This window comes from Trichoderma virens (assembly GCF_000170995.1).
Source record: "Trichoderma virens Gv29-8 chromosome Unknown TRIVIscaffold_87, whole genome shotgun sequence".
Lineage (NCBI taxonomy): Eukaryota > Fungi > Ascomycota > Sordariomycetes > Hypocreales > Hypocreaceae > Trichoderma > Trichoderma virens.
Window position 1 is genome coordinate 1,143,233 of NW_014013662.1, and position 15,298 is coordinate 1,158,530.

The window sequence follows — 15,298 nt, forward strand, 5'->3', positions numbered from 1 at the left end:
TGCTCTGCTTGGTTTTTGGACTTGATGAGATGAGATGCACAGGGCTGGGGCTTTCCAATGATTGAATGAATGAATGAGTGAGTGAATGATTGAATGGACGGGAGGTTTCACAGGATCACGATGGCCAAGACGAAGACGAAGACGGAGACAGCCATAATAATGATGAATCCACTCGAGTGTGTGAGCATCAAGTATCTGGACAGTGCGTGCCATGCCATGTATGCACTTCGCGGGTGGGCTTTTTTGCGGTGCGTCTTATATGTATGTCTCGAAATGTATCACACTAGTTGGCTCAAGGAGATTTGGTCTGATGGACTAGAGCCCAGGCGAGATACGTGGACGGCTGTGAGAAGCCAGCAACGCAAGGGAAGAGAGGCAAAAAAAGTTAGTCGTCTAATTCTTGTAATGTCTACTAGGTAGATGCAGTGATGTGATAGTCGGATGTTGAGGGCCAAGGCAGCAAGGCAGCAAAATAGGTACCTGTAAAATAAAAATAAGAAGCCGATTCCTGCCATTCATCACCTCTGATGGATTCCTTGGTCGGTCCTTCTTTCGAGCAAGTTCTGTCCAGTCTATTGATTAATTACTACGACTACGAACCACGACTAGAGTACACACATATATGTACCTCCTCCCTCCGCCCCCCTTGACTTTCCATTTTCTGGCCCTTTTCCCTTTTCCTTTTAGCACGAACAAGCCAAATCTCAGCCTTTTCTAATTCCTTTTTTTTTAAGACTCAATCTAGACCATTTCGCATCTTGTTGCAACCAACTCGTCCCTTTTTCCATCCTTCTTCTTTCTTCTTCCCTTTTCCTTCCTCTTTCACCCTCTGGATCTTATTTCCCCGGTCCAGTTGCCCCGTTTTCCCGCTCTGCCTTTTTGTAAGGTTCCTTTTTTTAGGCGCAGTGCGTAAGACCGTCTGTCTGTCTGTCTGTCACTTTTCGGAAATCGATACAGGCCCTCACCTCATCTCAGCCCATCCTCATCCCAGGAAAAAAAAGAAGGACAAAAGCAAAGCATCCCTGCCCACCTCCCACAGCAACTTTCATCATCGCCGTTTCAACGCGTGGCAACTCGGTGCCTTTTGGCGAATTGTCGCGGCAACTTTTCGGATCGGTTCCACAACTCGCTCTGATTCACACCTCGCCATCTCTTGCTTCTTTGTCTGCCTGCTTCACACACACTTTCACCTTTCGCAGACTTTTTATCCTCTTTATTTGTTTTATTTCCCTTTCCTTCTTTTCTTCCTTTACATAATCCTCTCTTCTCTTCTTTGTTTCTCTTTGCCTCATCCGGAGCCTATCTAGTTCCTTTGTTTGCTTTTCTTTTTCCTCTTACGTGTGCTGTCCTGGACCTCATCTCAAGAGATTCGACAGACAACCACATCGCCACCATCGCGCAGGATACCAAACAAAACAAGACCAACTTCTCATCTTCCAAATGAAACGGGCGCCTGCAGGCATAAAGGGCGTGGCCCTTGCGAAGCGCAGCCAGGCGCAGGCTGATGCTCTTGATCGGCTGCCCGCGAACCCAACACTCGAGGAGATCAAGGAGGCCACGGTCAACGTCTCGCTGGCCGAACTCGAAGAGAGAGTTGCAGACGTGCGCGACTCATGGGAGACGGACTCGTTGTTTGAAGATGCGCTCGAGGATCTGACGGATGAGAGTGGAGTGTATTCTGGTAGTAAGTTGCCACCCATACCTGTTTTTTACTCAGCATGATTCTGTGCATTTTTTGCCATATCCGGCTTTGTTGTTAGCCATGCTTCTCATCGGAGAGAATGGCCTTGAGTTTGACTCATAGTGCCTCATTTTTGTATTTGGAGATGTTGGGGAGACATGCGTGTTTTTTATTTTTTATTTTTTTATTTTTTGTTGTGGTGGCTTCAGACCTCGACACTACACGGGGCCAAGGCCAGGAATGGGCGCGACTAGTCTTTGGTGGCAGCCGATAATTGGCTCTTGTGTTCCTATTGGGGATTCGAGACTACACATGACCTGATCTCTCGTGATGGAGACACCAGCGCTGACCGTCCAACTTGCAGAACCAGATACTTGCACCCCAGAAGAGGCTTGCAGGCTGCGTCGTGAACTGCGTGAACAGGGCCCTGCTGTGTTTTGTCAGCGCACCGTCGATGCTGGTCGATACAGTGCAAAGAAGCTGCTCAGTGCCTTTGGCATCCGGCCGCCTGGCTTTCTCGAGGGCGAGCCGGATGAGGCCTATTTCAGCCTCTTGTCGCTGGCCATCACGCGAGAGCTGTCCAAGCGGGCCAAGTTGATGCGCTACAACAGCCTTGGCGATGCTGTCAGTCTCATCGACAAGAGCGAAAACATCATCGTCATCACGGGCGCCGGCATCTCCACCTCTCTGGGCATCCCGGACTTCCGATCCCAGGGCACGGGTTTGTATTCTAAGCTGGAGCATTTGGGGCTCAACGACCCGCAGGAGGTTTTCGACATTGAGGTGTTCAAGCAAGACCCGACCATCTTCTATTCCGTCGCCAAGGACATCATTCCGTCGACTGAGCGCTACACACCTACTCACAAGTTCCTGGCCATGCTCCATGAGCGTGGCAAGCTGCTCACCAACTATTCGCAGAATATCGACAATCTCGAGGTCAAAGCGGGCTTGCCCAAGGAGAAGCTCATCCAGTGCCACGGCTCGTTTGGCACGGCCAGCTGCGTTCAATGCCACTACCAGATTCAGGGCGAAAAGATCTTCCCGGACATCAGGGCCGGCAAGATTCCCAAGTGCACCAGATGCCTCTCGTCGCTCAAGGCCTCCGGCGGTGCTCCGAAGCGAAAGCGATCTGCGGGAGCCGAGAAAAAGAGGCGGCGCTGGGCTGACAATGACAGCTCCGACGAGAATTCCGAGTACGATGTCCCTAGTGCTGGCGTCATGAAGCCCGACATTACTTTCTTTGGCGAAGCTCTTCCTGATGAATTCTCACGGCGCCTGACAGAAAACGACCGAGACAAGGTCGATCTGGTGATTGTCATTGGCACGTCGCTCAAGGTCACGCCTGTGTCTGAGATTGTCAGCTTTCTCCCGCCGCACATCCCGCAAATCTATATTTCGCGTCAGGCCGTTACCCATATCAACTTTGATATCGACTTGCTGGGCGATTGTGATGTCGTGGTTGCTGAGCTGTGCAAACGGCTCGACTGGCCATTGGTTCACGAGATGGTGCCAGCCGACCAGGAGATTCATGTGCGGACAGAAGAAGGCTATGCCAGCCGCCATGTCTTTACAACAAATCAGCCTACTGTTGAAGAAGATGCCAAGGAGATGGAGAACGGCAAAGACACCAATGGCGTTGAAAATGGCAAAGAGACTCCAGATAGCGACGTGAAAAATGGCAAGCCTGTTCAAAACGGCAAAGACGGGAAGCAGACCAAGGCAGCCAAGAGCGCTTAAGCGGGTTCAACTATCGAATCAAGGCATGTTTCACTAAAGACACTGGCCTTATCGCCCTATTTCTTTTCTTTTCCTATTTCTTTCTTTTATCTCTCTCTCTCTCTCTCTGGCTCCCCTCTCAGCCATTTTCCTTTTCAGTCGACATATTTCGAGCCTCGTCTGCTTCAAAGACTTTTGGCGTTCCGGACCTTTGTTTTACCCTGTTTGCGTTTTTGCAATGCGCGCTGAGCTCTGGCTTCTGTTTCTGTTTCTGAGTTTGTTTTCTATGAACTTCTTTTTACCCCCCCTTGAGTCTACAATTGTTTTAATTTGTGAGCATGTCAAGCGAGCTTTGGCATCAAGTTTTCTTTCCCAAAGACTTTTCTGTCGTTTTCACTAGGGATACACATATACGGGAAATGGGAGGCGGGAGGAAACGGTAGTGGACTTAGATGGGTGGCCTCGCTAATATGGAGGGCATGACGAGAAAGACCTCGCTAGAATTGTCATGTACTTCCGCATAGAGATTTTGAGACTATGATGAGAATACAATGATGTGACTGGTTCCGACTAAATCTCTTTTGCTTTCCCCTCTTCTTGCTACCTATATTTGCCTTTTTCCGTTGTGGCATGCTAGTGGGCTATGGTGAACTCTGTTAAGCAGCCTTACTGGAATTAGATGGCGCAGTGCGTCTGTTAATATGGGGGGCGTAAGCCGGAGGTGAAGGAGGAGGGACTTTGGCGGTGGAGATGGTCGGGTTTTGTGATTAGTCTTTGCCCGGAGGCGATGAGTAATTGGGCCCAGGTTCCTAATTGTTTTCGTATTGAGGACGAGATATGGAATTGAACCTTGTCTCGAAAACTCTATGTAGCACACCAAGGATGTGAAGCTGGGTGTGTCGCTTAGTACTTGTCACTCACGGGCTCAAGATGTTTGCATTGGGGTATTTTCAGAGGCGTTTTTGTTTATTATTCGATGGTATCTAATTTTTTTTATTGCAAATCCCCTTGTTTCCAGACATTGTAGGCAGATAGCAACCTTATACTATATGCTTACTATAGAGCCTTGTGTAAATCCCTTTGTAATACCTCTGACTTCTTGCCGTGCAGATAGTAGGCAAGGCAGTTCCATGAACCCTCCCATTTTTGTGTATGAATTACACCCCCCCTCTTTCATTTCAAGCAAACGGATTCCAAATGGCGAATTGATTATTAGGTTGTAAAGGAATTATGAGCCTACGCTAAATCAGACTTTCGTACTTATCTAGACCGGACTTTTGCTGCTGTTGCTGGGGTTGTTGAGGTATGCTACTTGAGAACGAACTGCTGCTGCTGCCCATGGCGCCCATTGAGCTATTATTACTCAATCCACCAAAGGCCATCGGTTTCTGTTGTTGAGAGGGACTGCTCGAGCTCCATACATTTTGCGATCCTGTCGGCGGAGGTGCGAGGCTGAATCCCGATAGCCCTGAGGAAGAGGGAGTCGTCATGGTGTTGGCGCCTGGTGGTGGAGCGAGAGAAAACGATGAGCCGCGGGAGTCGCCCAGCGTGGGCCTTTGGGCGTTGAGCGAGTTGAGGGATAGGTTCGACATGGAATTCGCCATGCCTTGGCCGAACGCAGAGCCGGAGCTCGTGTTAGACATTGTGGACGAATAGTTTGATGACAACGGCGGTGGTGTGAAGCTCTTGGTTGTGGTTGCAGCGGTAGACGACCAGCCGAAGCTTGGTGCAGCTGCTGCAGGTTGTTGTGCTGGCGTTTGCTGGAAGCCTGACTGCGTCGGTTGCAGGGGCTGGCTGAACTGCGTCGAGCTGGGCGTCATGACCTCGAAGCGGTTAAGGTCAGGGGTGACTGTGCGGAAAGAAGGCTGCTGGCTTTGGAGCGTGCTTGGTTGCTTTACGGGAGGACTCATGGGAGGTTGAGTTGACCAGGAAAAGGACGGCGTCTGGGGAGTTGCTGTTGATGATCGGCTGACACTGGCGACTGCGACATGCGGTGAATCTTCCCAGCTGGGGGTCCTTGCGGCACTGGACGAGCCGCCTCCAGTTCTTCCCTTGACCAGCGCTTCAAAGTCGTCCTCGTTGCCGTTCGTAGCGTCGAACGCGGTTCCAGTCACTCCACCGAATGCCATGAAGTCTTCGTTGACAGCGGCCGTCGATCCGTTGGAGCCAGAGAGTTCCTGTAATTTCCTCGTCTGTTCGTCTTCGACTTTGCGAGACAGGGTCTTGATGAGGTCCATAAACGACTGGAATTGCTTGAGGTTGAGAAGCGGACCTAAGCTCATACTCCACAGAATTGGCAGGATATCCATGGCCACGAAATCGGCGTCGGCTGTCTGCCCAACCACGTACATCAAGTCTCGTGCGGCCATCATGACAGCGGGCTCCTTTGTTTTGATACCCTTGACCAGAGGCACAATCTTTTCCTGCATGGTATATTTATCCAGAGCACTGGATGAAGCAGTTTTCTTGGTTCCTTCTAGGCCACTGAGGCCTCCATCGTCGGCGCTAGATTCGTTGGAGCCACCGCAGAGGACGACGAAAGCCTGAAGGCCGCGGACCTTGATGGCGAGACTGTTTGTTCTACTAAACACCGCAGCAACAACGGGGAACAGCTCGTTCTTGATTGTGCTAAAGTCTAGCACAGGCAGCACAACGGAAAAGCTTCTCAGAGCTGCGTCGACGATTGCAGGGGTGGGACACTCGATGGCTGCTATAATAACGGGCAGTACGTCTGGGGGTGTTCGTGTTAGTCATGAATGAAATCGAATCAGGATTGGGGTAAACGGGATCGGCTCACCATCTTTAAACTCTCCGCCATTGCTGTTGTCTGCTATTACCGAGATGTTCTCCAAGAAGACCATCAAACCAGCGTCCCGGGCAGGATCTTTCTCCTGGCTCTGCTTTGCGTTTTCTACAAACACAGCCTTCAAGGCGGGCCGTACTCTTTCACTGAACGCTCTCCGCGCCGCCGGTAGCAAGGTGAGTATCTTGAAGACATTCTGCAGGATCAGAGACAGAAGATCCTTATCCTTCATCTCATCTAACAGCGCCGGCAAAAGCTTCTTTTCCAAGACTGATTTGGGGAAAGACGGCAGAACTTTGTTGAGACCTCGCAAGAATTGAGACTTTTCATTAGGAGTTTTTGCCGGGAAAGTGTCGAGAAACCGAATGGTAGAGACAAGGACATTGTCGAAATACTCACTCTGCTGAAACTCTCTGGCCGTCATTCTCTGCGCAGGTCTCCTAGTGATGAGCTTGGGAAGCACATGATTGGATAAGTCCCTGGGTAGTGGTCTAGACGAGAGGTAGTTATTGGTAGTCGTGGGGACGGTGGAAGACGAGGAAAAGGTCCTTTTATACGAAGACAAACTTCCATGGCACTCTATTGGTGACTGGTGGGGTGAATTGTATAGAGCAACACACAGTAGTCCAAGAGAGAACATGTCGGCAGAAGGGGTCAGGTTGTTATCCATGACGAAATCCGGAGAGGTGTAGTCCAGATTTAGCTGAACAAACTTGGGTAACCTGGGGTCCAAGTTGAGGACTTCATGCAGGCTAATGCCATGGATCGAGGTAGGCTTGGTCGAGTTGTCTGCGGGACTACAGAAAGACAGCCCGCTAATTTTCCAATCAGACTATTGCACGGTTAGTTGTCGAAGCCTGCGGACGATGATGCTCATATTGGAGCGTTGGACATGCCTTGGCATTGATGAGAACTGCGTCGGGGGTCAGATTCCCGTGGACAAGGCCTGCGTTGTCATGTAGAAACTCCAATGCTTTGCTGATTTGTAATAAGCCCTTTTGGATTTCCAGCTCGTCAATTTCAATCTCTCTTCTCCTGCGTACGCCGTCGGCATCCTCCGTAACGTATCGGCTAGATCGTCCGCCGGGACCAGACCGTTCTTGCTCATCCTTTTCTTGCAGCAAACTCGAAAGTGACGCAGTCACAGCCTCCGTAACGAATTGTAGGCCACCGCCTCTTGTTTCTTCCACTGGCTCGACAAGTTCGAGGACGCTGGGGTGACGCAGTTTGGCCAAACTGGACGCTTCTTTTTTCAGGCGTTCAACCACCTCCTCAACGCTGCGCTTATAGGAAGCGGCATTGCTCTTGCCCACCGAACTGCCGTGAGCATCTAGAGACTTTTTGTCAAAGACGAAGACGCTGTACGTCTTGCCGGTGGATTTCTTTTTCGCATCGTAAATCTTCCATGGCCCGGCCGTTGAGGTTGGATTCGGGGATATCGTATAGTTGGAGGAGATGTTGGTGCTGGAGAAGGACTTGAGCGCAGAGGAAAACATGGTGCGTCGTGTAGAAGAGAGCGGCTTTTGGTGATGTTGTCTAATTAGGAGTTCATTTCATCTCGAGCAAACAGACGGACGAGAGACAGGATCTTGAATGCGCCAAAACAGCCAGAGGGCACGTATTAATGCGCCAGCGCAATTCGAATAGTAGAGAGAGAAATCGAGGGCTTGCGTATTGCGCTTCGCCAAATTCGAGGACGAGGCTGAGCGAATGCCACGCGTTTTGGAGATGTTCCAAATTGTATGGAGCCAGGTTGATGCTATTCGTAGCTGTCTGCTATTGGCCACGCCACTGATAACATGATGCTATCAACTGGCTTGGCAGCACTGCGCCACTGCTTCAAGCCACAAGCACCTTAGTCGGCGTCTGACTAAGAAGATTGAAGCTGCATGTAATTCCTAAGGTGACAGGACAGGGAGTACAAGTACTAACATAGACTACATGCACAGCAATTCTATACCTGTACGGCTCCTCCTCTCCAGTCTCTTCTCTTCTGGGCAACTTCTTGGCGGCCGAATGTTTATAAAATCCAATATGATTCACCAATTGATTCCAACTAGCTAAACTCGCCAATCACCAACCCGTAGATGACAACAATCAAGCGATTACCAACCCGTGCTTCTCCTATATCGGTGACTCTTTGACGTTGTCCTCCCTGCCTACTGCTGGACCAGCAAGTGAGAATGCATCCCGTAACGCCCTGTAGCACTAATACCAGCGGCCTGATGCGGCTTTCGCGGGTACCCTCGGGCTTTGCATGCATCTCCAACTTCTAATTGCAGTAATTCATGTACTAGAGCAACAAAACTCGCGGTTCAGCAGCATGTCCGGCGCTAACTTGCAAGTACCTCACGGCAGGGCGCACAACTGCGTGTGATGCTTGTACCTGCGAGGTACTCCATCAGGCACGACTAAGCCCGAAGTCCGGTACCGCTCCGGGCTGTTAGTTTATTGTTCGCCTTACCCACTCCCTCCGTCTTCGCGAACTTCTCTTCCTTTGACAAATCGCATATATACTTATCCAGAATCCCAATTGGCGAGGTGCCTGGGCAGGAGATCAGCCACGTTTTGTTCGAGCGAGGAACCGGCTGTTTATACTTTTGGATAGCTGCCGCTGCACCGGAATTTGGAATCCCGCTGGACCAGCAAAAACCCAACAGCCTTACCCAATATGCGATCAGCCTTCCCCAGAACGGCGCTCTTGAGCGCAACCAGGGCTTCGCGATTCCTTCCTGCGTATCGCCCTGCCCGCTTCTACAGCATCAAGGCCGAGGCTGCTTCTCACTCAAAACAGCGCCCTCTGGATGCCTCAAGACTTTCCGTGGAGCAGACCAAGACTCCCAAGGGCTTGAGCAAGCCTGAGGACCTGGTCTTTGGCAAGGAGTTTACTGGTGAGTCTCTGTCCTTTTTCGTGTAAAAGTGTAAAGAGATATGAAATGCTAACAATTCACTGCAGACCACATGCTTGCCATTGAGTGGACAAAGGAGGACGGATGGCTTGAGCCTCGCATCACTCCCTACCAGAACCTGTCTCTGGATCCGGCCACCTGTGTTTTCCACTATGCCTTTGAGTGCTTCGAGGGCATGAAGGCTTACAGGGACAAGAACGGCGACATCCGGCTCTTCCGTCCTGATAAGAACATGGCCCGCCTCAACAAGTCGGCTGCTCGAATTGCTTTGCCCACCTTTGAGCCCACTGCTCTCATTGAGCTCATCTCCAAGCTCGCCAAGCTCGACGCTCGCTTCATCCCTGCCCACCGAGGCTACTCCCTCTACCTGCGACCTACCCTCATCGGCACTCAGAGCACTCTCGGTGTTGGCGCCCCCGGCTCGGCCCTGCTCTACGTGATTGCTTCTCCCGTTGGCCCTTACTACCCCACTGGCTTCAAGGCCGTCTCTCTTGAGGCCACCAACTACGCTGTCCGTGCTTGGCCCGGTGGTGTTGGTGATAAGAAGCTTGGTGCCAACTATGCTCCTTGCATTGTCCCCCAGCAGGAGGCTGCCAGCCGTGGCTACCAGCAGAACCTGTGGCTCTTTGGCGAGGAGGAGTACGTCACCGAGGTCGGCACCATGAACATGTTCGCTGCCATCAAGGATAAGGTCACCGGCCAGAAGGAGCTTGTCACTGCCCCTCTTGACGGCACCATTCTCGAGGGTGTCACTCGAGACTCTGTTCTCCAGCTTGCCCGGGAGCGACTTGCCCCCGAGGGCTGGAAGATTAGCGAGCGCAAGTACACCATGTCAGAGTTGGCTGAGGCCTCCAAGGAGGGCCGCTTGCTGGAGGCCTTTGGTGCTGGCACTGCAGCTATTGTCAGCCCCGTCAGGAAGATTTCATGGAGAGACCAGATCATTGACTGTGGCTTGAAGGAGACTGAAGAATCTGGTGAGATTGCGCTCAAGGTCAAGGAGTGGATGGAGGCCATCCAGTACGGCGACATTGAGCACGAGTGGAGCGTCAAGGTGTAAGGCGTAGGGTAAAACAAAAGAATAGATACGGGAAACCATTTGATTAGCGTATTGTAAGTTTGCCGTCACATATTGAGCATTGGCAGTGCAATCATGAATCATTTTGTCCAACAACCCAGTCTAATATTCGTGCCGTTTGAGGGACCATGTCTTTGTAACGATAGAAAACCAGGAAAATAAAATGCCGTAAACATGTACATGTTGGCAACCTCCAACGATGCTCCACTCCCTCCTTTCCCGAGCTTGATATACCCTTTCCCCCCTCCCCTCCTCTATGTGAACATGACCCGACTTGTCAACCCCCACATCGTCAAACTAGCCACACCCCTTAGTTCTTCTTCTCCTGATTTGAAGGGTCCGGCAGAACACCCTCGGCCTCTAACCTCCTTCGTGCCTCCTCAAGTGCCCAGGTAGAGACGCTATGAATCCAAAAGTCAGTGTATGTTCCACGGTCAAAATAGCGCAGCAGCGAAGCCAGCAATATCTCCACTTCCACGCCCCCAATTTCACATTCTAGAGAACCACCGAGGAAACAAGGACGAAGGTAGGTCCATGAAAGTAGAGATGTCGTGGTTTCGGCCGTCGACGCAGCGAAACAAAGCTGCAACTCACGAGGTATCGGGCTTAAAGGCCAGAGCCACGCCGGTAACCAAAAGGCTGGCGCCGAACAGGTACATGGGCCACTCCCAGCCCTCGGGCTCGGGCTTCTCGCCGGGCTTGATGCCCCAGAGCCAGCCTCCGGGGGGGTCGAACTGTGACTCGTTGCCGTGGCCGCCGTGTCGTCGAGACGTCATGGAGAGGCTTCGCGCTGTCATGAGCGGCTGGCGGGCGCATCGCACCGCGCGCAGCGGAGCGACGGTGTGTCGGAGGAGGGCCATTGGTGCTGCTGGAGAGGCGCTCCCTTGTCTTCTGCGGGTTGTTGTGCTGTGGTTGAGGCCGCAATGGCTGGAGTTGTTTGGGGAAGCCGGTTGTTCAAAGTGCGGCGGCGATTCACTAGTTGACTCCGGAGAGCGGATTGCGTAAAGTCACATGACGGAAAACGTGACTGCCAGATTGGCGGGCCCCACACGGCGATCCCTTCGTCCATGGAACTTTCAAGGCATTTGTTCCCTTCGTCCTCGCGTTGGCATGATAGGAGAAATGGAAGAAGATAAAAAGGAGATAAAGACGAAATAATTATTTATTCGTGGCTGTCTTTATTTTCGCCTATTGAGTTTCAAGCTATGTGGCATGAGGGCGAGACTAATCACGACCTTTTATAAGTCGTCTATGACACTTACACTGTACCCTGGCATTGAACTTATGTCATGCCATGCTGTTTTAAATAGATTCAAGAGGAGCTTAGTTAACATGACACATGACGCCATTGATGGCATGTCTGACTTTTTAGGTTGGATGGATGTGATTCTACTTGGCTGAGTTCATGTATCTCAGCTCGCTACACGGACTCACTGCAATTGATAGCATGGACGCTCAAGATACATGTACATATTAGCAACCCCTTTGCATTCGAATCACGCACATTGTACTAAATTTTTCTGTTAAACTGCGTTAACTCGACATTTAGCTCTTCTAAATTTGCTCATCCAGAAAAGTTGAAGCTCTTTGCTTACATGGTACGTTAGCTGATATCAACAACTGCTCCACACTAAGAGCTGGCAATTCCGACAGGCCGAGTAGCCAAGGGATCAATAATTAAGCTTCTACAAACCTAGGCAATAAACGGGAATATAATTATCTCTGCGTCTGGGCGTTTACTTGTTGAGGCATCACGGAATGCGCTACTTTTATCTACCGGTCTCATGACTTGACTTACATGTAAATGACGGTGCTGAGAACAATCATAGGATACCATCAATCACTATACAAGAAGCCTCCACAAAAGATACTTACACCTGTCTGCTCCGTCTCTTCCGCAAGCGTCAATCCAAAATACAGCCCGGGGGGTCCATAATGACTGCATCTCCTGGTACTCTACCACTGTGCTGGAGTACAATACCTTCTCTCACCTGGTGGTCATGCGTGATTCCGTGCAGAAATAAATACAGATACCTCAAAATCCAGCTCCGGCTGCTAGCAGAAGCTTAATGATGTTGTCAACAACCTCTGGCTGTCTCTTCAGGAATATTGACTCGGCTGCCATTCTGGTGGGAGAGATGCCATCGTCGTCCATTGACGAAACATCAACACCATGAGCTAGTAGCGCCTTGATGACGCCGACAGCACCACGCTCAGCTGCCCAGTACAACGGCTCCATGGCCGGCTGTATGACCATTTTGTGAGTTGACGGATCTGCCATGGCGTCTCTTAAACGGTAGCCCCAGGGCAAGCCGCGAAAGGGTATGATAGTCTTAACTGGTCCCACCAGACGAGCACGGGCTTCTGGATTGACACCGCAGGATATCAAGTGCTTTGTGAAGTCTGCCATCTTTCCACTTACGTCGTCATCACGATGCAGAGAGAGGCCATGCAGCGGCGTCAAGCCCTCATCCGTCACAACACTAGCGTCAGCTCCGCGGGAGAGAAGAAACTGTGCCGCTTGCATTGCTTCATTAGGCAACTTGACACTCTCGTATGAATAGTTGATAGGAACTAGAGCGCACATCAAAGGCGTCCAGCCGTTGGAATTCCTTGCATTGACATTCAAACCTTGAGATATCAAAAATTCCATCACTTCAATGTGACATCCGGCGGCGGCATAATGCATTAACGTCTCCCCATGGTGGTTTGTTAACTGGAGCAAGGCCGCTTGACTTTGATCTGGACATGATGACAGATAGAGGCGGAAGAGACGCAAGTCTAGTCCATAAGCAGCCCAGTGTAAGGGACACTCACCTGCGTTGTCTGGCTGAGATACGGAGGCATTGTGCTGCAACAGTAGGCGGATCGCAGTCTCATTCGTAATCTTAGGGTCCGCTTGGCCCATTATATGCAGTGGGCGACCTAATACGACTGGCTTGGCAAGAATATGTAGAGCAGACTTACCAGACTCACTCGTCTTGTTGGGATCTGCGCCTTTCTCAAGCAGCGTCTTGAGTACACCAGTGAGATTTGCGTCCTGAACGACAGTGTAAATAAGCGGCGCGCAGTTTGGAAAACAATAATTTGGATCTGCCCCGGCATCAATCAAGAGTTCAACCAGAAGTTGCTGGTTCAGGTAGTCAATGGCCTCGCATTTTCCATTGTCGTCATCAGACATCAGAAATCTAGGATCTGTGGCAGTCTGAAGCGCCAGTTGAAGTTCCTCTTGGTCGAATGATGTTCTGCTTAAGAGCAAATTGGCCACTGCAACGTGCCATCGTCGCGCAACGACAAGAAGCGCTCTAGATCTCAACTCATGTGGCCATCCATCCCACCAATCCAGCAAGTCTTCAACAATAGCAGTGTGTCCGTGGGTGGCAGCGACAACGAGGCATGACTTATAACGCCTCCCCCCATTCGCATGGACTTCTGGCGGGCAAAACCTCCAGAGGCGCCTTACGATGTCTCGGTGGCCCTTTTTAGCGGCAAATCCGATGGCCGTGAGCCTCTCCTCACCTATGCTCACAAGCAGAGGATCGGCACCAGCGGCCAGAAGCAGTTCGACGGCCTCCAGGTTGCCGCACCAAGAAGCAAAATGAACCGGCGGACCGAACCCGAAATGGTTATAATGTATGTCCGGGGCAGGCGAAGCACGCAGCAGCTGCTGAAGCCGTTGGAGGTCGCCATCACGGATGCTTGCATGCAGTACCTCGTCTTTAGTCTCGAAGTAGTGACGAAGCCAGCTCATGGCGAGTGTGGAGATATTGATTACCTTGGGAGAATTGGATGGAGAAGATTATCGGGATGAGGGCGGCCAATTTAAGAGCTGGAGGATACCTACATCACGTGGTTCATGCCAAGGAACAAGGTCCTGCCAACAGCATGTGTTTATTAACATTTGATTGACCAACAACATGAAATTCTCACAGCATATTTCCATTTGGAACACGTTATCTCGGTAATGCCTAGCAGGACTATTCTTGTCCCGCCAAGTATGTTGGCACCAATGCTAAGCCTTTGAGGTTATGCGCTTCCATTGATATCATCCGCCTCTCCAACACTTTGCTGTTCGATGAATCGTCGCTGAGTTTAACACTATGTGTCCAGTTAGTTATTACCAAAGAACCTTCAAAAATCATGCATCTGAAATGGCATCAACTCACGTGCCCTCCAGGGGAAGCCATCCAGCCAATACACTGCGGGGGGTGCAAATCATTGTCGATTTCAGTGCAAGGGCACCCTCCAACTTCCAAGCATTCGCAGTTGCATGGATAGGGCTCATCTCCAAAGTAACAAGTCTCGCAAGTTCCGGTTTGGAGACAGCAGCCCTGAGGCTGGGTCGGGCACTGTCTCTTGTAAAGAGGAGACTTAGGCATGGCAACCGCCAGCCCAACCAGTGTTGCGAGAACCACGGTGAAACGCATTGTCGTTTAATTGTGAAGCAATTGGAACAAATTGAAGAAACCGGTAGTTTCAATGACAATGTCTTTTGTAAGTCACTTCAAAGATCTTATATCATACTAAAATTGGGAGGTTGGGTCAGGTCATATTTAGAGGAATCATGTCCAACTGTCAAACTGGTCCATCGGGCCTGTCGGGGGCGAGATCCGACAAAGCTGTCACTGTTTTCATTTTATCCCTTTTATTTAGACATATTAAATGTAACGTTGCACTGGAACATATATGCATAATACTGCCAGCGACAATTCGTATAAAGCCTGCGGCTGCCTATTCCGTCTGCAATGTGTAAGAATCGAGTAGTAATAGGGTCGCACTGGCAATCGCTTGTTGGCATCGGCGAAACAAGCTACTAAACATGGTTCGATAAGTCCTACGGATTCTTCCACGAAAAGGTAGTCGTAGTGCAAGTTCTATGAGACATCAGAGCTTGGTAAGCATGACAGATCGCCGAACTCACGGAGCAGAGTGGGTTGAATGAGGAGGGCGCTGTATACGATCGGCATTGACAAGAACATGTCTCGGCTAGCGGTACATTTTAATACTAAACTGATCAAATATCCATCGGCATTTAAAAAGTAAAGCACAAATGAGTAGTTTAGGCTGGCATACATCCAATGATACCTACAAAAAATATGATACTAGGCGGGACG

At 50.6% G+C, this 15,298-nt stretch overlaps 5 protein-coding genes across 5 annotated transcripts; 2 read left to right on the top strand and 3 right to left on the bottom strand.

The window, feature by feature from the left end:
- Positions 1-1,440: 1,440 nt before the first annotated feature.
- TRIVIDRAFT_67405 (uncharacterized protein) lies at positions 1,441-3,418 on the top strand (the record flags this gene model as incomplete). Its single annotated transcript, XM_014096930.1, has 2 exons — positions 1,441-1,684; positions 2,046-3,418. The coding sequence occupies 2 exons, from the start codon at positions 1,441-1,443 to the stop codon at positions 3,416-3,418; spliced, it is 1,617 nt and encodes a 538-aa protein (XP_013952405.1).
- Positions 3,419-4,638: 1,220 nt separating this feature from the next.
- On the bottom strand, positions 4,639-7,696 carry TRIVIDRAFT_916 (uncharacterized protein; the record flags this gene model as incomplete). Its single annotated transcript, XM_014096533.2, has 4 exons — positions 4,639-4,686; positions 4,819-6,128; positions 6,195-7,032; positions 7,142-7,696. 4 exons carry the CDS (start codon positions 7,694-7,696, stop codon positions 4,639-4,641), a joined length of 2,751 nt encoding a protein of 916 aa, XP_013952008.1.
- Positions 7,697-8,791: 1,095 nt separating this feature from the next.
- On the top strand, positions 8,792-10,278 carry TRIVIDRAFT_76582 (uncharacterized protein; the record flags this gene model as incomplete). The annotated part of the gene is made up of 2 exons (XM_014096931.1): positions 8,792-9,091; positions 9,157-10,278. The coding sequence occupies 2 exons, from the start codon at positions 8,872-8,874 to the stop codon at positions 10,164-10,166; spliced, it is 1,230 nt and encodes a 409-aa protein (XP_013952406.1).
- A 216-nt stretch (positions 10,279-10,494) lies between these two features.
- TRIVIDRAFT_121802 (uncharacterized protein) lies at positions 10,495-11,044 on the bottom strand (the record flags this gene model as incomplete). Its single annotated transcript, XM_014096932.2, has 2 exons — positions 10,495-10,585; positions 10,779-11,044. The coding sequence occupies 2 exons, from the start codon at positions 11,042-11,044 to the stop codon at positions 10,495-10,497; spliced, it is 357 nt and encodes a 118-aa protein (XP_013952407.1).
- A 1,175-nt stretch (positions 11,045-12,219) lies between these two features.
- On the bottom strand, positions 12,220-13,935 carry TRIVIDRAFT_159283 (ankyrin repeat protein; the record flags this gene model as incomplete). Its single annotated transcript, XM_014096933.1, has 1 exon — positions 12,220-13,935. The coding sequence occupies one exon, from the start codon at positions 13,933-13,935 to the stop codon at positions 12,220-12,222; it is 1,716 nt and encodes a 571-aa protein (XP_013952408.1).
- Positions 13,936-15,298: the final 1,363 nt, after the last annotated feature.